General features: G+C 39.5%; 1 protein-coding gene across 5 annotated transcripts in view; it reads left to right on the top strand.

Annotated features, from left to right (window-relative positions):
- Window positions 1–24,503, top strand: part of CUL1 (cullin 1) — a 103,821-nt gene that overhangs the window by 37,606 nt on the left and 41,712 nt on the right. For all 5 annotated transcript variants that reach the window (XM_055334734.1, XM_055334733.1, XM_055334731.1 and 2 more), the window contains 2 exons: window positions 21,795–21,969; window positions 24,013–24,180. In XM_055334734.1, coding sequence (XP_055190709.1) covers window positions 21,795–21,969; window positions 24,013–24,180 — 343 coding nt within the window. The remainder of the gene's footprint in view (window positions 1–21,794; window positions 21,970–24,012; window positions 24,181–24,503) is intronic.

Here is a 24,503-nt window from a genome sequence, read left to right on the forward strand (position 1 = left end):
CACTAATCTACTTTCTGCCTTGATGCATTTGCCTATTCTGGACCTTTCTGATGGATTGCACAGTATGTAGCCTTTTTAGACTGGCTTTTTTTACTCAGCACAGTGTTTTCAGGTTCCATCCTTGTATTGTGTGTCAGCATGTCATTCCTTTCTACGGCTGCATCGTGTGGGTAGATGCTGCATTCTGTTTATCCACTCGTCAGTCATGGGCCATCTGGGGTGTTTCCACTCTCTGGCTCTTCCTGAACGATGCTGTTAGAAATAGTATAGGTGAATTTTTGTGTGGACAAGTGTTTTCAGTTACCTTGGGTAGATGGCTAGGAGTGGGATTGCTAGATCATAAGATACAGAAAACCTTCAAGTATTGAATCTCTGACAAATGAGAGGACATGACTCCACTCAAGAGGGCTGTGACTTGCTTTTAAGTGCACGGCTTTTGTTTTGTTAATCTTGTAAGTAATACAGCTGAAGATGATGATTCCAGTGGTGAGACAAGGCACTTGGCTGGATTTCTGGTGTGCAGAAAAATCAAGGAAGCCCTGATGGAGACCATGGACATGTACCTGCTGATTTGTGTCTGGGGAATTTCTTTTTCTTTTTTTTTGGGGGGGGGTGTTCTTAATATGTCATTTTTGGCTGAATCAGATTGGTCCTTTGTCCAAGGTGTTAGGCTTTTAGAACTCTAGAATGTAGAGACTTTGTCTGCTTGCAGCAATTACTGAATTCTTGCATTCAACAAATAATTATAATATGTAGTTCTTCAGTTTAAAATTTTTGGGGGGAATACTACTCTACAATTGAGCATTCTTTTCCTCCCAGTTTTATTTGAGAATGTAATGGCTTCATACATTTATTAAGAGTGGAGAGTCTAGCCTGACTCTGAAATATTTTACGTTAATTCTTTAGATATTTATGAGTAGCAGCCACAGTTTTAAAGATTTTATTTACTTATTTGAAAGAGAGACAGCACGAGCAGGGGGAGTGGTAGATGAAGAGGGAGAAGCAGGCTCCGCACTGAGCAGGGAGCCCAATGCAGGGCTCGATCCTAGGACCCTGAGACTATGGCCTGAGCTGAGGTCAGACACTTAACTGACTGAGCCACCCACGTGCCCCTGTCTACTTGTATTTATTAATTATTGCAAATCCTCAAGCACACTCCCCCCCCCCCCACCTGCATTTTTAGTCTCAGTGTCATTATTGTCAGAATGAGAACTTCGGGGCAGCAGACACCTCTTTCTGAAGCACATCTTCACTTCTGTTGAAGTGTTCCAAGACCTAGCACTGCCTCAAACACTACTGCGAGCTCTAGCCCCGCCTCAGTTTGCATGATGCAGTAGATCTTTTTTAAAGTTTTCTCTCCGGGTGTATATTCAGTCTCTCCTGTGACCGCTTACTGAATCGCCTCTTTAGATCGTTTCCTACGGGCTGGTTTACAGTGACATCTGATGCTGACGATTGATTCCGTTGCCGGTTGGCAGGTGCTTTGGGTTCCGGGAAGGAGGAGCAGACTGTGTACCCCCCCCTCCCCCCACTGTTCACTCTTCAGAGTCATACAATCCTGGTCAGTAGTTGCTGAAGGAGAATGGGTCAGAAGTGGGGGAGAGGGAAGCTGGTTGAGAAAAAAGAGGGATCCTTTTCCTTCCTGACTCTGGCTGGAAGCTAACAGCTAGATTTTTACCCTTTGTTTATGCTGGAGAAACATATGTGACATGCTTTCTCGAGAAAGTATCTTGCTTCGGAATATGACACAAATATTCTTGGAGCCTTATTATACAGTGTAAACGTTTTTCTTGACTTTTTAACTCAAAATGGCAAGGGAAAGAGAACAGTATTTTTTGAAAGAAAAAAGCCCCAGAGCATCTGCAGTCCGAAAGGTCTAGTTCAGTCCACTTTGTTTCCAGCCACTGCTCAAAGGCTTCCTTTTTCTTCTCAAGTTTTAGCCTCAAGCCCTTTCTACTCGCTGCATGCCTGCCTGTTCGGTTGCAACTTTCTGTGATGTCTTACATACTTCACAGTTGACCCTTGAACAACACGGGTGTTGGGGTGTTGACCTCTTGTGCAGTCCGAGCTCTGCATGTCACTTGACTCCCCAAAAACTTAATAGCCTGCTGTCAACTGGAAGCCTGAGAACATAAACAGTCAGTTAACACATATTTTGTGAGTTCTGTGTGTTGTTTCCTCCTTTCTCACAATACAGCAAGGTAGAAAAAAATATTAAGACAATCATAAGGAGGAGAAAATACATTCATAGTACTGTACTGTATTTATTGAAAACAAATCCACACTTAAATTGAATCATCCCATGCAGTTCAAACTTCTGTTGTTCAAGCCAGGGTCAACTGTAGATACTATACAGTGGTGAAGTGTTTTGGGGATTTTTTGGCAGTAAAATAAAGGAATGCATTCTGTATGGGTGGATATATAACAGGGGTAGATAACAGCAGATGTTCTTTCTTTTGAACTTGAAATAAGTCATGTCATTTCTTATTTAGTTTATTGACACCATCATACTTGAGGTGTCATGCTTGGTTCAAAACAAGCATGGTCTTGATTAATGTAGCAGATATTTATGAAGGGGATGCAGGATGATGTGCGGATCCTTGTGGCATAACTGAGAGCAGCCCATGTGATCAAGTCTGTCTACCAGGCTGTGTGGTTAGTTTCTGTTTTTGCCAGGCCCCAGATCTACCTGCCCCTCATCTTCAACCAAATCCTTTTTAATTTTGGTCCGTGAACACTCAAATCATGATTTTGCCTTCCCTTGGAATCAAGAGAAACCTGCAGGTTGAGGTCTTTCTTTTTTTTTTTTCCCCATATGCCTCCATAAGTTCTCGTCAGTGTTGACGTTTCTGGTCTTTTAAACCCTGTGGTGCTGTGGGCTGAAATAGTTTATTCTGTTTCTTAGCCTTTTTTTTTTTCCAAAGTCGTCTTTTTCCCGAACCGGCACACTAAGAATCCCTTTCCTGTTTCCTAGTCTTGGCTGTTTACCTCTCAAGAGGTTACAAATGAGCATACTTGGGATTCATATTTAATCTCCGTCCTGATGTTCTTTGACACAGTTCACCATCCCTGGAGTTGGGGGCACTTTTCCACCTATAGTAAAATCTGCTGAGCCCTTGGCTGCCTGTAGCATATGCTTTGCAGGGATAACATGCCAGGACATGCTGGTCCTGCTGCTGCCACAGTAACTACCAGCTGTGCGGGCATGTCCCAGCTGCTGCGTCATTCTTCTCAGGTTGACACACTTAGCCTCTTGCCAGCTTTCCTACAGGAGCTCTGGGCACACGGGGGATAGTCCAAGTAGTGGCCTTTCTACCTCCTTGGCCTGCCTGCTGCAAAATTCTCTTAGCTTTGTAGAAACTTAAAATCTCACAGAAAAGCAGATTGGGCCAAAAGAATAACAAATTCTTTGCACAGTAGATTGATGATGATCCATGTCTACTTTGAAGTAACCACCTAGTCCGATTGTATTTGGACATTTTCATCTTTTTTTTTTTTAAGTTTTATTTATTAGTGTATGCAAGTATGTGAGATGAACGAGGGTGGGGGGAGGAGCAGAGAGAGAAGGAGAAGCAGACTCTGGGCTGAGCAGGGAGCCCCACATGGGGCTCCATCCCAGGACCCTGAGATTTTTTTTTTAAGATTTTATTTATTTATTTATTCATCAGAGAGAGAGAGAGAGAGAGAGAGGGACGCAGAGATACAGGCAGAGGGAGAAGCAGGCTCCATGCAGGAGCCCAATGTGGGACTCGATCCCGGGACTCCAGGATCAAGCCCTGGGCTGAAGGCGGCACTAAACCGCTGAGCCATCTGGGCTGCCCGATGATAAATTTTCAAATGTTCTTTTGTGCTTTTTAAGATTTTCAGTATAGAACATGCATATTAAAGTAGTTTATTAGGGACACCTGGGTGGCTCAGCAGTTGAGTCTGCCTTTGGCTCAGACTATGATCCTGAGGTCCTAGGATCGAGTTCTACATCGAATTCCCTGCAGGGAGCCTGCTTCTTTCTCCCTCTGTCTGTGTCTCTGCCTCTCTGTATCTCTCATGAATGAATAAATAAAAATTTAAAAAATAGTTTATTATTTTTTATTATGCAAATGGAAGTCCTAGTTATACCTACTCATAAAAGTCTACCTGTCACTGCTGACCTTATACTATTAAAATAGTTTCTAGGGTTGACAAATCATATTTATCTTTGAGAGAAAACCCACAAATTATATTGCATAGTTGCCTCTAAAAGCAACTTTTTGTTTTTATTACTATAAACATGATATGTTCAGGTTTTTTCCTTCTAAATTTGAAGATTGATATATCGGTATTTTGAGAGAGCACAAGCAGGGGGAAGGGCAGAGAGAGCATCTTCAAGCCGACTCCCCACTGAGCATGACCCTGAGCTACTCAGGCACCCCTCCTTTTAAATTTGATTCATCTTACACCTATTTAGAACACTGAGCATTTTCAAATTTTATAGTCACAATCAATTGCAAGCAGACTTTGCTTTTGAAATATGCTGTGGATGTAAAGTTGCTTTACATGGGCTATCCCTTTTTAGAACCATACCTAACAATAGCTGAGTGAGAATTTGATTCTTTTACAACTTTACAGACCAACTGTACCAAATGGTAGGTAGTCTTGGGGCTCTTGCTTATTTGTACGGGTGATACATTTGTTGACGTGAATATAGGAAGTATTTTTAATGTTTTAAATGCAACTTCTGGTGTAGTCTTTCCAAATCATTTTTAATGATTTTAATTTTAACTGTTTAAATTCCACTCTTAAGTTTCAGTTGGGTAAGAAGTGGTGGTGGAAAATCGTTCTGTTTCGTTTTGCTTCTTGAATTGAATTCTCTTTTAGAAAATGAAAATCAGGGGATCTCTGGGTGGCGCAGCGGTTTGGCGCCTGCCTTTGGCCCAGGGCGCGATCCTGGAGACCCGGGATCGAATCCCACATCGGGCTCTCGGTGCATGGAGCCTGCTTCTCCCTCTGCCTATGTCTCTGCCTCTCTCTCTCTCTGTCTCTCTCTGTGACTATCATAAATAAAATAAATAAATAAATTTTAAAAAAAAAAAAAAAAAAAAAGAAAATGAAAATCATGTGAGTTTGGTGGTAACTAAAATTCGTGGAGAGGTTCCCCAGAGGTGTGTGAGTTGAAGGCGTGGTGCTGGGGGTAACAGTCATTGGAGTCCCCCATGTCTCCCCGAAGCACTGGCATCATTCCTTGGTCTTACAGGAGGATGTGTGCGGACCACTCCTGCAGCGGGAGACAAGCCATTCCTTTACAGTCCCTGCAGCAGGGAAGGTGCTCTGGAAACATCTGCAGGAATGTGTGCACGTGTGTGGCTTTGCCTTAGACTCCTCTGCATCGGATGTGACCCCTTTCAGTGACTTGTCCCTACCAGTCATGCAGAGGGATGGCCTGGCAAATGATTGAACACTTCTGTGATGACAGAGGAGTTGTACGGCCTGTTGTAGAGGCACAACCAGGCGTCGCTCTTCAATACAAACTGTCATACCACCTACCACTTACTAGCCTGCCGGCGCCGAGAGACCCCATGTCTGCTCATTCCTCATCTGTTTTCTGCCTTTGGCCGTGTTACCAAAGAATCTCCAGGGAACTTTTTTAAAGAGACTCTCAAAAGTTTTAAAAGTCAAATATATGGGTTTGTTAGATTCTGGCTGTCTTACATAAAAACAACTAACCCATTGACTCCTGAATGGAGCTTCTATTTCATTACCTTTTAGATTTTTAGTTTATTTTTACCTCTTTTTTTTTTTAATTTTTTTATTTTTTTACTTATGATAGAGAGAGAGCGAGAGAGAGAGGCAGAGACACAGGCAGAGGGAGAAGCAGGCTCCATGCACTGGGAGCCTGACGTGGGATTCGATCCCGGGTCTCCAGGATCGCGCCCTGGGCCAAAGGCAGGCGCCAAACCGCTGCGCCACCCAGGGATCCCTATTTTTACCTCTTGATGGTTTCCTCTTATTCCCATATTTAGCTTATCCTCATAATCTATTTTAGTTGTTTTTGGTTTAAAAGTAATCTTAGATGTGACCCATTTTCTTCTAAATATTCGTCATATTTATTTTTTTATACTCTTCATCTAAAGTAAATGATGCATTAACACGTAGTTGTTCATGTGTTGGAATGGCACGTGGTCAGTGGTCTCTGGAAGCGGAGCAACAGAAGGACCCCCACTTCATGCAGAGGGAAAGAAAGCATCTGGAAGCGTGAGGGCTGTGGTTTTCCCAGGAAAATGCCACACCCAGTAATTCAGGAGTGCATCCATTTCAGAATTATTTCAATATGGATTATTTTCCCTTCCAGATGCTACACTTGAAATACTCCAACGGTGTCTTTCTTTACATCTGACTCCGGGGTGACTCAGGGAAGGACTAGTTTCCCTGGATAGATGACTTCTCTCAAACAGCTTCTGATACAAATGAAGAACCTGCTTTTTCCTTTTCTGATAACATTTCCCCCCATAGTACAGCTGATTCAAAGCTAAAAATTGTGAAAAGCTGAAGATTGTGTGTTGTCAAAGCTGTATAGAGTGTGTCCAAATGTGTGGGCTGTGTTCCTTGCCTTTCTGCTGACTCAGCCTGGATTCAAAGCACAATTGGTGCCATTTTTTGTAAGAGGTGGTTCACTGCTCCCTCAGAAATCTACACCTAGGGATGCCTAGGTGGCTCAGTTGGTTAAGTGCCCAACTCTTGGCTTCGGTCAGGTCCTGATGCCAGGGTCGTGAGATCTAACCTAGCATTGGGGTCCATGCTTAGCCAGGAAGGAGTGTGCTTGAGGATTCTCTCTCCTTCCTCTGCCCCTCCCCTACCTTCCCTTTTTTTAAAAAAAAAAAAAAAGTATACACCTATTATTATCTTCTGTATAAGCTTTGTGTCTAAAGTTTCCTCTTCACAAAAAACAGTAAGTAAAAGTTGCCTAGGCCACCAGTTTTCATAAGGAGTAGCCAGGCTTTAGGCTGGACTCTTCCGCAATTGCACACAGCCGTTCACTTTGTGGATTGCAGCTCCTGGGAGGAAAAACCTACATGAACCCGAAAATAGATGTATTTGGGGACTTTTTAAAATGGAATTTTTGTTTTTCAGATCAATAATCATGTAAGATTTAGAAGTCCAAAAAGGCACATGATGAAAAGTAGACCTCCTTTCCTTCCATCTTCCATTCAAGTCAGGGCCACACTAGTGGTCCTCGCAGCTGCTCTTTTGGGCATATCCCTCTGTGTGTTATCTGCGTGCGTGTGCGCGTGCACACACACACTTGTACAGAAAATGGTTATTTATATTAACTTGAAAATCCCCTTTAACACAAATACTCAATTGTAAATTAACATATAACTGTAAGATTTTTGTTTTTTTATGTGAATAGTAATTGATCCTTGCAGAGAACTTGCTCTGAACCATCCCTCTAAGGGAACAGAAATGATTCTCCTGACCGTACCCCCATTTTTAGCTCATAGCTAGCTAGCCACTTGTTGTTCTTTTGTCCCCGAAGATAAGCATCTTTGTTAGAGACAATAGAAAAAAAATTTTTTTTTGCTTTTCCTTGATTACTTTGATAATATTTGTATTTTAGTCACAATTACAAATTGGTTGTTACCTGAATGTTTTTAGAAATGCTGCAGATAAATACACTGAAATCAAAATTACTTTTGACGTATAGCCCTCCAAATGTGTAATGTAGTTTTTTCTGTCACTTTGTTGACGAGTGATAGGTCACTTTGTTTAGGTAGATTTTAGGATTCTGGCTTAGATATATATTATGATTTTGTATCTTATTTTCCTGTTCTGTCAGATGTTTATTCTAGCTTATGTCTCTTTTTTAAAATTACTTTTCTATTATGTTTCAGATATGTTATTTCAAGTGCCTAGTGAAGTGGAAGATAGTATGTGGGTACACATGGGGGTGTGTGTGATAGAATATTTATGATGACATATTTTAATGGTCTCATCTTGTTAATTACAAATTTTATAATGAGTAGTGCAGACAGGTAATATTGCATAAGAGATAGAGAACGGAGATAGATTTTGACCCTGGCAAGGTTGGAGAGTGTCATAAACTGTGCAATTTAAGTGAACTTCAAAGGATGACTGTAGGTATGAGAAAAAAGGGATGAAATTCTTACAGAATTTGGCTGGAGAGAGAGACACGAATGAGAAAGTGGGAAATAGCATTTGCAGAGGATGATGCCACGTTTTAATGAACCTTGAAAAGCAGGTATGAGTTTGTACTTGTTTTACTGTTTTTGTTTTGTTTTTGAAAGTATAGGTTCATAGAGATTGGATATGTGACTTGAGAATTAGTGACTTGATGTCAACAAATTTTGAGAATTTTAATCTGGAAACCAAATGGGATTAAAACAGGTAGAAGTCAAACGCAATGAGAGACCAACTTGGTCTTAGTAGCGGTAATCCATCCGGGATATTGTATAAGTTCTAAACTAGGGTAGTGGCAAGAGAAATAGGAAACAAAAGGAGCTAATTTCTGGCCTTCTGGTTACATGAAAATTACATTATGACTTTCCCATTTATGACATCACTAGAATGATAGTAAAAGAATTTTAAAATCAATAGAGACAGTGAATTGGAAGAGAATAAAAACCATAGGTGAGAATTCAACCAATTTTTGTTGGAAACAAAGAGAGCACTTGTTGTGATGAGCCCTGGGTGTTATATGTAAGTGAAGCACTAAATTCTGCAATTGGAATTTAAATAAAAACTTGAAAAAAAATTGGGCAGTTGAAAGGCAAATGGAGGCAGGGTACTGATTACGAGGATGTATGAAGCCTTGGCTTAGAGGATACTCAGGCAGACGAGGCAAGAAAGCCACTATTCCAACTGCAGTACTGGAAAGGCTCGGGATTTGAAGCCTCCAATTGGGCTGAAAGTTGTGTGAGACAGGCTAGTGCTTGGGATATGACGGAGAGATCTGTAATCTGTAAAATTAAAAGCCCGTCATCTCCCTCTACTCCCAGGTGCCGAACACTTGGCAGTGAAGACCCTGTGTCCCTGGCATATGACTTGTTGCTTCTATTTAGTGGAACACACTGACTAGGACCATCAGAAGTTCAGGGTCAGGAGACTTAGAGGTTGGTGTGTGTAGGAACTATCAATGCTGGCTGTGACAAAGTTAACATTTAGAGTGATGGGTCCTAATTCCGTATCAGAATCCTGGTGGCAGTTCTGGAGACCAAACAGTTCTCTGGAAGAATGAACAGCCCTGAAAAGCAAATCATTTATTGGCCTGAGAGAAGGCAGCAGTGAAGTGGCCAGCTCACCCACTGTGGCCCATGGGTTTCATGCAAGCCATTTCTGGTTGGTGTCTCATTACTTTATTATCATGCAGAGTAATAGTTGTGAAAGAACAGGATAAACAAACAGAATAAAAGGGAACAGGAAGAAACTGATAATACAGGGAACAGAAGAAAGTGTTTAAAAATTAGTGTTGTCAGATATAAAAAGCTGCTTATTATAGTAATAAAATAGGAACAGGATGCCATGAAAAAGGAGCTCATGTTTCAAATGATAAACTCACAATTTAAAAAGTAATAGAGTTAGAAGAATAGTGGAAAGTGAAACAAAAAAGTGCACAAGACTTTGGAGACTGAGAGCTACCCAGGAGGCCTAATGTCTGACTTAGAAAATCTGTCTAAAAACATAGGGGGGCAGCCCTGGTGGCTCAGTGGTTTAGTGCCACCTTTAGCCCAGGGCCTGATCCTGGAGATCCAGGATCGAGTCCCACGTCGAGCTCCCTGCATGGAGCCTGCTTCTCTCTCTGCCTCTTTCTCTATCTCTCTGACTCTTGAATAAATAAATAAAATATTTTTTTAAAAATAGGGGATTTCTTTTTAAATTTATAATATTTTTCTATAGAGAGAATATAGAAATCATTTCTCAGAACCAGAGATGCTAAATCTCTAGTGTCCAAGATAATGAACAGATCAATACCAGGAACAAAATTGAGAAGTCTCTGTGTAAAAAAAAAAAAAAAAATTAACAGATATCCACCAACCCGTAGATTGAATTTAAGGAAGCAGGATAAAGTTCCAGGATTAGCATTGTCCAGTTTGGTCTAAAGAACAGCCAGTGTGTATTGGAGCTAGCAGACCAGGGAGCCATTGTCCTTGTTGCCAAAATTAAGACCATGGATACGATGAGTGGAACTTAACCTTAAATTACCAAGAGCAGCATATGGAACATATCAAAAGCCTTAAGCTGTCCTTCACAGAAGCACAGTTAGGGAAGAGCCACATAATCTAGCATCCTCTTCCTTTGTGTGGTATCCAAGTCTTTTTATCATTGAGTTGTAGGAGTTGTTTCTGCATTCAGGGCACCACTGTTTTGTCACATGGGTTTTGCTAATATTTCTCCCTATCTAAGCCTTGCTGTTCCTTTTCTTAATGGTGTCTTTGGATGAGAAGGTGTTTTTTATTTTGAGGAAACCTACTTTTTTTCCTACAGTTACTGCCTTCTATGACCTATAAGAAGCCTTTCCCTAGGTCAGAAAGATAGTATGTTTTTCTCGTTAAGTTTCATGGTTTGGGCTTTTACATTTAAGTCTATAGTTCATCGAGTAAACTTTTGTATATGTGAGATAGGCTTGAGGTTAATTTTTCCACCATATGGCTTCCATTTTTATTTCAGCCTCATGTGTGGAAAAGACTTGTCCCCAATAGATTACTTTGGTGCCTTTGTTAAAATTAAGTGACAATATAAGTATGGTTCTATTTCTAGCATATTGTTTCATTTATCAATATATCCATCCTAAAGGAATGACATCTAAGTAATGTTTTGTGAAATATTTTTTGCATCTGTATTTATATGGGATGTTGCTATTTTCATTTTTTGTTTCTTGATTCCTGTCACGTTATGAAAACTCTTGGAAGTTAGGTAGTATAAATCTTCCAACTTTGTCTCCCCCCACACACATACCAGTTATTGTAGGTCCTTTGCATTTCTCTGTACATTTTATATTTAGCTTGTCAAATTCTACTCTAAAAACTGCCAGGATTAAAGATTGGGATTGCGTTGAATTTTTTAATAATGATTTTATCAAGATACAACTCACATACCTTGTAATTCACCCATTTAAGTGGTTTTTCAGTGGTTTTTAATATATTCAGATGTGCTCAACTGTCACTAAGAAATTTTAGAACCATTTTCATGACCTAACAAACCCTGTACCCTTTAGTTACCATCCTCTTAATCTCTCTACCACTAGTAATTTATCTTTTGTTTAAGCCAGCCAGTCTATATTTTGTTAGAGCATCCTGAGCAGACTAATCCCGTGGTCTTCTGTGACTGGCATCTTCCGTTTACCATAATGTTTTCAAGCTTCATTCATGTCGTAGCATATATCAATATTTCATTCATGTTTGTGGCTATGTAATATTACACTGAATGGATGTACATTTTGTTCATCAATTAATGACCATTTGGGTTGTTTCTGCCTCTTTGCTGTTATAAATAGTGCCGCTCTAAACATCTGTGAACAAGTGTTTATATGGACATATATTTTCATACTCTTGGGTAGATACCCAGAAGCAGCATTTCCGGATCAGATGGTAGCTCTAAGTTAACTGTTTTGCATAACTTTTCCAAAGTGGCCGTACCATTTTACAGCCCTCAAGCTGTGTGTGTGGGTTCCAGGTTCTCTATATCCTGACCGACACTTGGTATCTTTTTGATTCCAGCCATCCTAATGGATATGAAGTATTACTCATTGTGGTTTTGATATGTTTTCCTAATGACTAATGATGTGTCTATTGGCAGTTTTTATACCTTGCTTAGAGAAATGTCAGTTAAGGGCAGCCCAGGTGGCTCAGCGGTTTAGCACTGCCTGTAGCCCGGGGTGTGATCCTGGAGACCGAGGATCGAGTCCCGCGTCAGGCTCCCTGCATGGAGCCTGCTTCTCCCTCTGCCTGTGTCTCTGCCCCCGCCCCATGAATGAATGAATGAATGAATGAATGAATGTCAATTAAGATCTTTTGCCCTGGGGTGCCTAGGTGACAGGGTTGAGCATCCAACTCTTGATTTTGGCTCAGATCATGATCTCAGGGTCCCAGGGTCGAGCCCCACGTCGGGTTCCATGCTCAGTGTGGAATCTGCTTGTCCCTCTCCCTCTGACCCCCCACCCTGCTCTCTCTCATCTTTAAAAAGAAAGATCCTTTGCCTGTTTTGTAATTGGGTTGTCTTTTTATTGAATTGTAAGGGCTTTTTATACTAAACACAAATACTTTATCAGATACATGGTCTACAGATATTTTCTGCCGTTCTGTAGATTGACTTTTTATTTTCTTGATTGTTTGATGCAAAAGTTTTAAATGTTGATGAAGTCCAATTCATTGACTCCCCCCCCCCCCCTTTGGTTGCTTCTCCTTTTGTTTTTATGTCTAAGGATCCCTTGCTAATCCCAAGGTCATGATTTAGTCTTATGTCATTTTCTACATGGTTTATAATTTTAGCATACATGTTTAGGTCTTTGATCCATTTTGAGTTTCTATAGTATAAGGTGGAAAATTCATTCATTTGCATGTGCCTGTCTTAGTTGTCCCAGTGCCAGTTGTTGAAAGTCCCTTTTCCCCCATTGAAAGGCCTTGGCCCCTTGGTAGAAAATCATTGTCCACCGGCACGTGGGTTTATTTCTGGATTCTCAGTTCTGTTCCACTGATCTGTATGTCTGTCCTTTGCCAGTGCCTCTCTGTCTTGATGACTGTGGTTTGTAGAAAGTTTTGGAATCTTGAAGTATGAGTACTCCAGCTTTGTTTTTTCAAGGTTGTTTTGGGTTTCCTTGCAATTTCATATGAATTTTAGAACCAGCTTGTCACTTCTACAAAGAAACCAACTGGGATGCTGATGGGGATTGCATTGGATAGGTATATCAATTTGTGGACCATTGCCAGAATGTCCTCCTACCTTTTCTAGTGTAAGTATATAAAGGCATAAATTTCTCGAAAGAATTTTTACCTTTGTTCCACAAATTTTGATAGGTTGTATTTTCATTATTATTTAGTTCGAAATATTTTATAATTTTCCTTGTTATTGCTTTTTTTGACTCTTAAATCATATAGAAATGTTGTTTCATTAGAAATAGTAGAGGTTTTCCAGGGTAGCTCATTACTACTGATCTAATTGCATTTTGGTCAGAGAACAAACTCTGTATGACATCAGTCCTTTAAAATGTATCAAGGGCCATAGAGCCTATTTGGTGAGCATACCATGGACTATTGAAAAGAAGATGGAGGGATCCCTGGGTGGCGCAGCGGTTTGGCGCTTGCCTTTGGCCCAGGGCGCGATCCTGGAGACCCGGGATCAAGTCCCACGTCGGGCTCCTGGTGCATGGAACCTGCTTCTCCCTCTGCCTGTGTCTCTGCCTCTCTCTCTCTCTCTCTCTCTCACTGTGTGACTATCATAAAAAAAAAAAAAAAAGAATGAAAAGAAGATGGATTCATTGAGTGTAGACCATGGTGTGCTAGATAGAGCAGGATTGTGTCAGCTTATGGGAGAGGACTGTGCACTTCTCTCCAAGTCCCCACTCAGTAATGTCATGTTGAAATCTGCCGTGGTGGGAGTGTGAGGTCAAATTTTGTTTCATGTATTTCAAAGCTCTGTTAGGAGAATATACATTTATGATTGTCTTTTTAGTAAATTTACCCTTTTAGTATTATGAAATGTCCCTCTTATCTCTGGTAGTATTTCCTTGACGTCTGTTTTTTCGGGTACTGTTACAATAGGTTTAAGTTTACCATTTTCTGATTTTTTTTTCTGCTCTTTTTAAAAAAAATCTTTGTTCCAAAAAAAAAAAAAATCTTTGTTCCCACTTTCCTGCCTTTTGGATTATTTGAAATTGTTTATAATTGCATTTTAATGTGTCTGTTGGCTTTTTAGCTATTCCTTTGAGGTTGTGTTGTATGTGTTACTGACCTGGAGATTACAACAGTGGTTTTTTTGTTTTTATGTTTTCATTTTTAACCACAGTTAACCCTTGAATAACATGGATTTGCACTATGTAGATCAACTTATACTCAGATTTTTTTCAATAAATAACAGTATTTCAATGTATTTTCTCTTTATAATTTTCTTTTCTCTAACTTATTTTAAGAATACAGCATATAACATATGTGACATACAAAATGTGTGCTAATTGACTGTTTTCAGTAAGGCTTCCAGTCAACAGTAGACTGTTAGTAGTTAGGTTTTGTGGGGAGTCAGAAGTTATATGTGGATTTTTGACTACATGGAGGGTCAACACCCTTAACCCTCTCATGTATTCAGGGGTGAACTATATTTAGTTAATGTTGTAGGAGGTCAGAGAATGTGGAAACCTTTTAATTGTAGAATTAGTTTTTTTTTGTTACATCCATATATGCTGTAAATATTAGAAATTTCTGTTTTAAACCATCCTTTGTATTTTAAAGAATTAAGAAAAATAGCCTTTTATGTTTACCACATAGTTACTGTTTCTAATGCTCTTCATTCCTTTCTAAAATCTAAGGTTCCATGTTGTATCAATTCTCTTCTGCCTGAAATGTAAGTCTGCACTGTGCGAGGTTCCTTAGTTTTATTTTATCAGAAAATTCCTTTATTTTGCCTTCATTTTTGGAGAATATTTTCATTGGAAAAGAATTTTGGATTGATAGGCTTTTTTTCTCTCTTTCGTCATTTAAAGATGTTACTACCTCTGTCTTCTGTCTGGCCTTTGTAGTTTTTGATGAAAACTGAGTGGTAATTTGAATTCCTTTCCACTAGAATTGTGCCTTCTGGTTTGTTCTGTGGGGCACAGGGTCCTTGTGTTGTGTCCAGGTCCTCTGAGGCTGGCAGGAAGGAATGGTGGGGAGAGAGTACATTCTGAATGCACTGGCCTTTCCTCTGGAAAGAGGACTTAGTGAAGAAAAAGAATCCTGTACCTAAAAGGTTTTTTAAACCCCAATCCTGTTCTTCAAAAGGAACAGCTGTTAGGGTCCAGAGGAGCACCTAGCTGGCTCAGATGGAAGAGCATGTGACTCTTAATCTAGGGGTGGATAAATGACTTAAATAAAAACTTAAAAAAAAAAAAAACACTTTAAAATCCAAACAGATATATCACCTATTATCTCCATGTCCAAAGGGACCAGACTATTATTCTCAGTTGCTCTTTCACTTATTGGTGTCTTTCAACATATTTTACTATCGGTCTGTGAATGTACCACAGTTCATTGATTCTAGGTTTGGGGTTTTTTTAAGTGCATCCTCATGTGGATGGCATGGTACAGTGGTTGGTCGGGTGTCCGTCATGACACAGTGGCCATCCCCTGTACCTGCAGACTTGGCTGCACCCTGTTCTGTCAGCAAACCAGTAAGGACCTTTTGAAGAACCTGCCCTGAAAACTTTTAAGAATTTTTAAATTTTTTTATTTGACAGAGAGAGACAGAGCACAAGCGGGGAGAGGGAGAAGGCTCCCCAATGAGCAGGGAACCCAACATGGGGCTCAATCCCAGGACCAACCCAGGCTGAAGGCAGATGCTTAACCCGTCGAGCCACTCAGGCACCCTGAATAAACCTTTTAATATCAAGCAAGCTGAGGACCAACCAAGACTTAACAAAATGGGTGGGAGCAGGTGAGAAGGAAATCCGTGGTTCCTCTGTGGAAGCCCTCAGGCAGTGCTTGCACACTTGGCAAGCCCGAAGACCGTGGTAGGTGGGAAACAGACCTCCTTCCCGAGGGAGTAAATATAAAAATTCTGTCTAGGAATGACCTATTTTAATTGACAGCATTTTCTTAGTGATACTTTAAGTAATGATGGTGGCTTGCATGAAATTTGGTAAATACCTGGCAATTTTTATAACCACTTTATATTCTAGGACATTGTTAAAAACTGCATACTGTATCCTCATGTAAATCCAACAGTGTATTTAACTAGTTCCCTGTTTGCCAAGTAGATTGTTACAAGATTTTTGCCATTGTGAGCAATGCTGTGATAGTTGACTAGCTAAGTACTTGTATACTTCTGTGAGAATTTCCCCCGCGATAAATGCTTATAATTGCCGTATCAAAAGGGATGCACTTTAAGGCTTTTGAATATATGCAAATTGTATTCCAGAAAAATTGCAACTGTGTATGCTCTGAAGCTCCCATTTTCCTGCACCTTAGCTGTCACTGGGCTTAATTGTTTTTTTAAATACTTTTGTTAACTTTAATAGCTGGAGATAACATATTGCCATGAAACAGAAGTCAGTCTGAACAAGGTTAACCTAAGAAATTTCTTGGCACCAAACCCCTGGAACTGAGTGCTAGGTCAAAATTAGGACTTTCTGTGTGGCAGCATGTGGATTGGGGCGGGGGCCAAGGGTGGGGTGGTAGAAGACAGAGGCCACACAGAAAAGGAGACAAAGCCTCATATCTGGGCAAGGAGAGAGGAAGCTGCCCTTTCCATGGAAATCTTCAGTGACAGGGTGAACTGGAAAAGTAGCAGACGTACTCTGCCACTAGTCCAAGCCAAGTTCTGGATGTGAGGGGCATGGGGAACATGTGTCCTGAGAACTTGTTACCTTGGATGTGTTTGGGGTTCGAGTTTGTATTACCAACTTTTGGAGGGGATTTCTCCAAGCTGCAAAATCAGTGCAAAGGCCCCACTAAAAAGGAGTCCAAAAAACTAAAGTTACAGAGCAGAGGAGAAATTCCACCAGACCAAGTCACATGGAACAAACAGAGTGAGAGCCCCAAGAACAGCAAACAAAGGGTCTTTAGAGGGGGCACCTGGGCAGCTCAGTAACTGAGCATCTGCCTCCAGCTCAGGTCATGATCTCACAGTCCTGAGATCGAGCCTCACTCGTGGTGCTCCCTGCCAGCGGGGAGCCTGCTTCTCCCTCTGCCCCTCACCCCGCTCATGCTCTCTCGCTCTCTGGCTATCTCTCAAATAAATAAAATCTTTACTACAAAACAAAACAAAAGATCTTTACAGAGCACCTCTAAGTATGTGAAAAACGGTTACATAAAAGAATCAAAACTACAAAGGAACAAAACAAGACAGTGTTTAGAAAGAAACCAAGGGGGAGAAACGGAAAATTCTCTAGGTGTGAAATAAAATGTTTAAAGTAAACGGCAAATTTGACATTGATTCTTTCAGAATCAATTAACTAGAAAGTTTGAGCAAAGATAAAGTGATAGAACAGAACTGAAGACCTGAATTGAGGTATGGAAGGTGACATGAAAATGTTTGACATACCTGTAGTGGAAAATAGGAGAACAGAAATATTTGAAGAGATGGCAACCCGAGAATTTTCTGGAATTGGTGGAAGGCAAAAAGTATGCATGTCAAATTTCTAGGTAACCAAATAAAGTATATTAATCCAGAATGATGTAAGAACTACGACAGAATAACAAATCCATCAATCCAATAGAAAGAAAAAGAAAATACAAAACAAAATAAGGTGATAAAAATTAATCCAAATAGCAATGTATAAAACAGTATATTTATATTTTGGTTTTATGATAAAACCAAACTTATCCATCGGAAACTGTCTGACTCCATTTTAAAGAGTGCATTTTGCTGTGGTTTGCATTGACACACCAAGAAAGATATAAAGTTGCAGATAAAAATTGCAGATAAAGAAATGGAACAAACGTATTGAGGTAAATTCTAACCACACATCAGATCCGGTGGATTTTCTGAGGCATGATTGTGAAGAGTGAACACGATTACTTCCTAGTAATAAAAAAAACAATCAGGAATATTATTCAAAGTTTGTATACTTGTTAACAGAGCCTCAAAATATATGACATATTTCAGAGACATAGAGAAACTGGCAAATCTATAATTAGGGAGATTTCCATTAAAAAATTCTCAGTAATTAATAAACAGACAAATGACCAAGATTTGAAAAACAGAATGCTCTAATGGGTTCCTGTATTCAACAGTAAGAGAATAGACATTTTTTTAAGCACATGTAAAGAAAATCACATTCAGCTATATGTCTCATCACATTTTTAAGAAACTAGCAAAGAAATAATATTCTCTGATTCATTCTAAAATGAAATTAAAGGGTTTTTTTTAAAAAGTTAAAAAAAATCACTTTGGAAATCTAAAAAATCATAACTCTTAAGAGAACTAAAAATGGAAAAGAGAAAAGACAACTGAACAATAAGGGAAACCCATGCATATCAGACCTAAGTGATGTACCCAGAGTGGTGTGAAGAAGAAAATCTGTTTTAAATGCTTACGTTAAGAACAAAAATACCAAGCTAACAGATCAGGACAGGGTTTTCTAGAGAATAATACAAAGAAGTACATTTTTAAAAAGAAATGAAGTAAAAACCCCCAAACTGATTCTTTGCACAATTAATCATAACATTTAAAATAAATATATCACAGAAAACAGGTTTTTTAAGAGTTCAGGCAACTGGGCAAGTATACTTGAAAACTTCACTGAAATGGACGGCTTTCTAGAAGCAGTAATACCTAGAGTGGGGAAAGGATAAACCATGTCATATGTGGTTTGTGAACCATTGCATAGCCGTGCAGGGAAATAAGAAATTATAATTGTTCTTCATACACAATTTTACTTTAGTTAGATTAGAAATCTCAGTGTGAAATCAGTTGTAAAAGACAATGCACTAGTGCCTTGGCAGAGAAGAGGATTTCCTAAGTAAGAATCAAAATGTAAACTGTAAAAGAAGATTTGAATAAACTTGATGACAAATTAAGAATTTCTCTTTATATGGTGCTTTTCATAAAAAAAAAAAGGCTACAAACTACAAGAAGATAATAACTGGACTATATAATAGATACAGCAGGGATTTTCATAGTAAACTGCCAAGTCAAAGTAGCAACTCAGTATTTGTCGGTCTGTAATACTTATTTTTTAATATTTTATTTATTTGAGAGAGACCAAGCATGAGCAGGGGGAGGGGGCAGAGGGAGAGGGACAAGCATACTCCCTGCTGAGCAGAGAGCCCAACTTAGTACCCTATCCCAGGACACTGGGATCATGACCTGAGCCAAAGGCAGACACTTAACCAACTGGATCACCCAGGCGCCCCAATATACTTGTTTTTAAAGGTGTTTTTCAGGCAAAAGTCACATACTGCAAAGTGCACAGATCTTAAATGGATAGTTTGAATTTTTTGAAAGATCTATACACCCAGGTAAACCATATCCTACTCAAGATACATAGAGTTCCCTGGAGCCCCTGATGGTCCGTTTTCACCCTCTAAGGAGGAAGAAATCACTCCTGATTTCTGTCAGTAGATTAGTTTAGCCTAATCTCATGTGAATGGAACCATACATAGCTGGCTTTTTCCCTTCAACAAGTTTTTTTTTTTTTTTTTTAGGGTTTTATTTATTTATTCATGAGGGAGAGAGAGAGAGGCAGAGACACAGGCAGAGGGAGAAGCAGGCTCCATGTAGGGAGCCTGATGCGGGACTTGATCCCGGGACTCCAGGATCACGCCCTGGGCCAAAGGCAGCGCTAAACCTCTGAGCCACCCAGGGATCCCCCCCTTCAATAGGTTTTTAAAACTGATTTGTAGCAGTTCATTTTTTAAACTGCTGAGTGGGATTCTACTCCAGGCATGTATCTACTACCACCATTTGCACAGGAAAAACTGCAGAGTGGTTCTATCATGTTCTACTCTCATCAGTGTCCGAGCAAACTGTTTTTGAAAAGAATGTGAAAGATAGGACAGAGAATGTACAGGAAAGGAAATGAAAACAATAAACTCCTAGGCTGCTCCATCTCCCTGTAATCAGAGAAATGCTGATGCCAACCGAGACCAGGGACGCCGGAGTGGCTCAGTGGTTGAGCGCCTGCCTTCCGCTCAGGGCGTGATCTCGGATTCCCAGGTTCGAGTCCCACGTCAGGCTCCTTGCTTGGAGCCTGCTTCTCCCTCTGCCCATGTCTCTGCCTCTCTCTGTGTGTGTCTCCCATGAATAAATTAAAAAAAAAAATCTTTATTAAAAAAAAAAAGAAAACCGCGATGAGCCATGGTTTGGATATGTGGGAGAGACTATAGGCAATGAAACGTGTGCACCTCTGGTGACACCTAGGGACTTGTAGAGCACATCCGGCAAGGTGTAGTCAAGTGCATGGTGGCCCTCCTGTCAACTGGCAACTCTGTGCTATGAGAAACTTAAACATATATGTGAGGGAACTTGATAGTACTGTTCTTTGCAGTTTTGTCAGTGCCCAAACTTACAGCCCACCACGTGATCATTAGTAGGGCCCATCAACAGGAAGAGGGATAGCTGCCTGTAGATCTGTACCGTAGCTAACGTTTGAGTACAGATGGGATAGTAATACCATGTACAGTTTTGCAGTAAGCTATGAAGACATTCACAGGAGTGCTGTGCACCAAATCACGGGGCTCTTTGCCCCTAGATGAAGTAGAAGGAGGACTGGCATTAGGGAGGAGGAGGAGGCACACGTTGCAAAATCTGCCCGACTTAACTTCCTAAAAGGTTGAGGTGGAATGTAAGTGGAATGAGACAAGTATGGGAATATGAGATTTGTCCAAACTGGATCTTGAATTTATGAGAGTTCGTCGTGTGTTATAATCTGCCATTCTCAGTGCATCTGAAACATTTAATAAAATGATTCACTGTTTTTAAGGAATCCTTCTCTGATTACTGCTGAGGTTGAAGTTTGTTCATTTTTTTGTTTTTTTTTGTTTTGTTTTCAGATTTTTGGCCATTCGTATATTTCTTTCAGCTTTGGTATTTTCTGTTGGTATATTCTGCCCATGTTCCCGTGGTTAACTTTTTCACATTGTTTTTTATTATTTTAATTGATTAAAGGTAGTAACTCATTAAGGATACCTTTCCCTAAAATGTTTTCAAATTTTCAGATTAAGTGTTTTGATGACTTTGCTGAGAAAAGCCTTCTGCAGTCTGAGACCAGGAAAATGTTTGTGTGTATTTTCTTTGTTTTATTGTTTCGGTTTGTATATTTTAATTCTTAATCCATTTGTATCGTATTCTGGAGTATGGAGTATTTTTTGAAGTTGCCTCAGTCTTTACCCACTAACTTGAAACAAATAGGCCGGAATATTTTGTCTTACTGGATTTTTCTTTCTCAGTCAGTGTTGTTGTCTTTCAATTAGTTTTAGCCCAGTAATACTTCATGCAGACGAACTAAAAGAGTATGAAAAGTTACAACAAAGTAGAGTGGTTCTCTGCCTCAGCCGGCCCATCTTCCCATGCTCGGCAGCCTACCAGAGCTGTTGTCGACTTAGGGGTCTCTTCTGTGACTCCAGCATCTCCGTCCCTCCTAATAGCACAGGAGCCCTGCTCTGTTTGATCAGTTTAAAATAAAATTTTAGTTATTTTGATATGTATCATGTATATTTCTAGAAATATAGCTAAGAATCAAAATAGACTATGGTTAGAGCTTTTTGGTTTTCTTGAAGGAGATAATTGCTTCTGTCTCTTGTTTGGAACCTTTGTACCAATGGCCAGTTCTTTTCATGCCTTCTGATACACTCTCGGGACAATATCCCACACGGTCAGTCGCATTACGTGATCTGAGAAGATAAGATCCCCGTGTTTCCTTGGCGACCTTCCTCAGAATCTTCCTCTGTTCTCAGCAGGCTGCTCCCTGGCCTGTGGACAAGCTTGTAAGTGGGGCTGGTTGACTTCAGCCTTATTGCCCTGTTGAATAGAAGCTTTTTTCCATTGTAGTTTTTATAGATTTTTGTTGCTATATTGGAAATATTGGTATGAACATATTTTCTTTAAACATATTTTGGTATTAATCACTGTTGATAACTGATGATGCACATTGATTTCCTTAACTTTTCTCCAAGTCATGTTTACAACTACTGCACGAGTGTTCACCAGTCAAACCAAGCCCGAGGGGCTGGTGTCCCTCCTTCCAAATCAAAAAAGGGACAGACACCTGGGGGAGCTCAGTTTGTTGGCTTGGAATTATACAAACGACTTAAAGAATTTTTGAAGAATTACTTGACAAATCTTCTTAAGGTAAGAGGTTTTACATATATACTGACCATTTATAATAGAGTGTAAAAAAGTAGTAGTGAAATGATGATTCTAACATGATTGAATTCTAAATTGCTCACTGTTATGGGTTCATTGTTTCTGGCATTGATGTGTGCATTTTGCTATTGCTTAGTCTTTGACCTATTGTCAAGATGAAACTTTCATAAGCCCTTTCCTGTTTTTTTAGTTTGTTGAATGAGAAGTTTTTGGTAGCTATACCAGAGTAGCACTTTCCTAACCATTTTCTGTTTGGTCTTTAGAAATTGATGACTCTTAATTTCCAGCATTTAATTATGAATTCAGATGACCTATGTTGTGTTTCGAACCCAGTGTGTTGTTTTGTATACAGACGTATAATAAATGATCATAAGGTTTTCTAACCTTTGGAAATCACATTTTTCCAGTGTGACTTTGCTTTTTACACATGGTCACGTAGTATGTTTCAGAACTACAGTGAAATCGTGCACTTGGCTAGGATGGGTTTCTCCTGGGCCAAGCCATGGCTCTGGCAGTGATGTTTTTCATCTTCATCTTCTGCCTTCATCTCCATCCTCTGTAGCAAGGGCAGTGTGGTGCCTTCCATCCAGCCACAGGATGGACAAGTGGCTCCTTCATCTAGTGCTACCCATATCACATAGAGTGAGTGAAGACATCTCTACTTTCTACCTCGGGGAAATTTGTGCTGTGTATATCTTTTAAAGATTTTTTATTTACACAGATCCTAGGCAAAAATTTCAGCAGGCTTCAAAATTGCTTTCTTAATATATTTTACGAGGTAATTGGAAACCTATTATCATTCTAACAGACCATAGTTGATTGACCACAAATTGTGGCTAAATGTTGTAATGTTTTGCTGAAACCACAGTGTCCCTATTTTTATTCATAACACTTTGTAAAATGAACACTGGAATTATTCTTCAGCATTAAAATGAGGAACACTAGTAGTATATTGTACTGTATGAAAGTATTGGTAGCTGTGCTGTATCAGTGATCTTTTTTGCTTTTTTTTTTTTTAACTAAAAGGTCATGTACTATAATTCAGAGTGACTTAGCTTTACATTTGATAGTTCATTCCTTATGTAAATTTAAATGAACAAAAACATGATTGTCTCAAGATAATGATCAGGTTTTCATGTGGCTTGTTTGGGTCATTTGTGTACCACATATTTGTCAAGACTTCTTACTCTGGTGGGAGATGAGGCTGAGCCAGGGGGGTGGCATGCCCGGAGCCTCAGGTCCCAGCAGGACTGTGTCCCTCCTGCTTTTACCTTGGTGCTTTTCTGCTACAGTATATATGTATACTGTATCCATAGTAGTGAAACATGCAGTTTTTAAAGGGTACACTTTACTTTGTAGATGTCATTAAAACCTGAGAAAAAATGTCAAGTTGGTTCTTCACATAAAAAAATTGTGGTTTAAGTTGTGGAAATCGTGGTAAAAATAATTTTGGTAAATGTACAGATTTTCCCCTCAAGATCTTGTTAAAGAAGAAATATTGCACCATTATACTTTATTTTTTACAGAGACGTAACAGATTACCACAAAAACTATATATTTGTCGTTTTTTAGATAAATTTAATGAAGGAGGAAGATGCATTAAAAAATCGAATAGTATTGGCCCCATGGTCTAAATTGTTCATAGGACATTTTAATTTTTAACCGAAAATACCAAAAATAGGGATGATTTGGAGGTAAATTCCTTTGTTAATAAAAATGAATTATTCTCATTCTAACAGTTCAGAGTTCTGTAAAAATAAATAAATGAGAATTCCATGTTCTTTGTATGAGCATATGTGCATATTTAATACCACTATGAAAAAGTTCCAGTTTGAAGAAGTTTTTATTAAAATTTTCTCTGATTTGATTCTCACAAGCAGATGAGCATGTTTTTGTATACAAAATAAAAAGCTCATCTGAAACCAAACACAAAAATGTGTTTTAATGCAGATTTGTTTTCGTTAATTTTTATCTTTAACTCATCATGTGACAAATGAGTCCTTAAAGCTTGAGTTAACTTGTTTGTAGGATGGAGAAGATTTGATGGATGAGAGTGTACTGAAGTTCTACACTCAACAGTGGGAGGATTACCGATTTTCAAGCAAAGTGCTGAATGGAATTTGTGCCTACCTCAATAGACATTGGGTTCGCCGTGAATGTGACGAGGGACGAAAAGGAATCTATGAGATCTATTCTGTAAGATTCTTTTTTTTTTTTTTTTAAACACCTTTCACATGTGTATTTTCTTAGTGATACCTACCTCACCCTGTCAATAGGGGAATCTAGACCAATATTAAGCTATTTTCAGAATAGTAATTAATTTCTTTTGCTTTAATTTATCAATAAATGACTCAAATATTTTGTGGCAGGAAAGGGGAAGGATGAATAAATTGGAATTCTAAAATACAGCCTCCACCCTTCTGCATGGACTGATAACAAGTCTCTTCTGCGATCATTTGACCAGCCATCCGGGTCAGCCTGGAACTGTCCCAGTTCTGGCGCTGGACAGCCCACATGCT

The sequence above is a fragment of the Nyctereutes procyonoides genome, unplaced genomic scaffold, assembly GCF_905146905.1.
Source record: "Nyctereutes procyonoides isolate TBG_1078 unplaced genomic scaffold, NYPRO_anot_genome, whole genome shotgun sequence".
Lineage (NCBI taxonomy): Eukaryota > Metazoa > Chordata > Mammalia > Carnivora > Canidae > Nyctereutes > Nyctereutes procyonoides.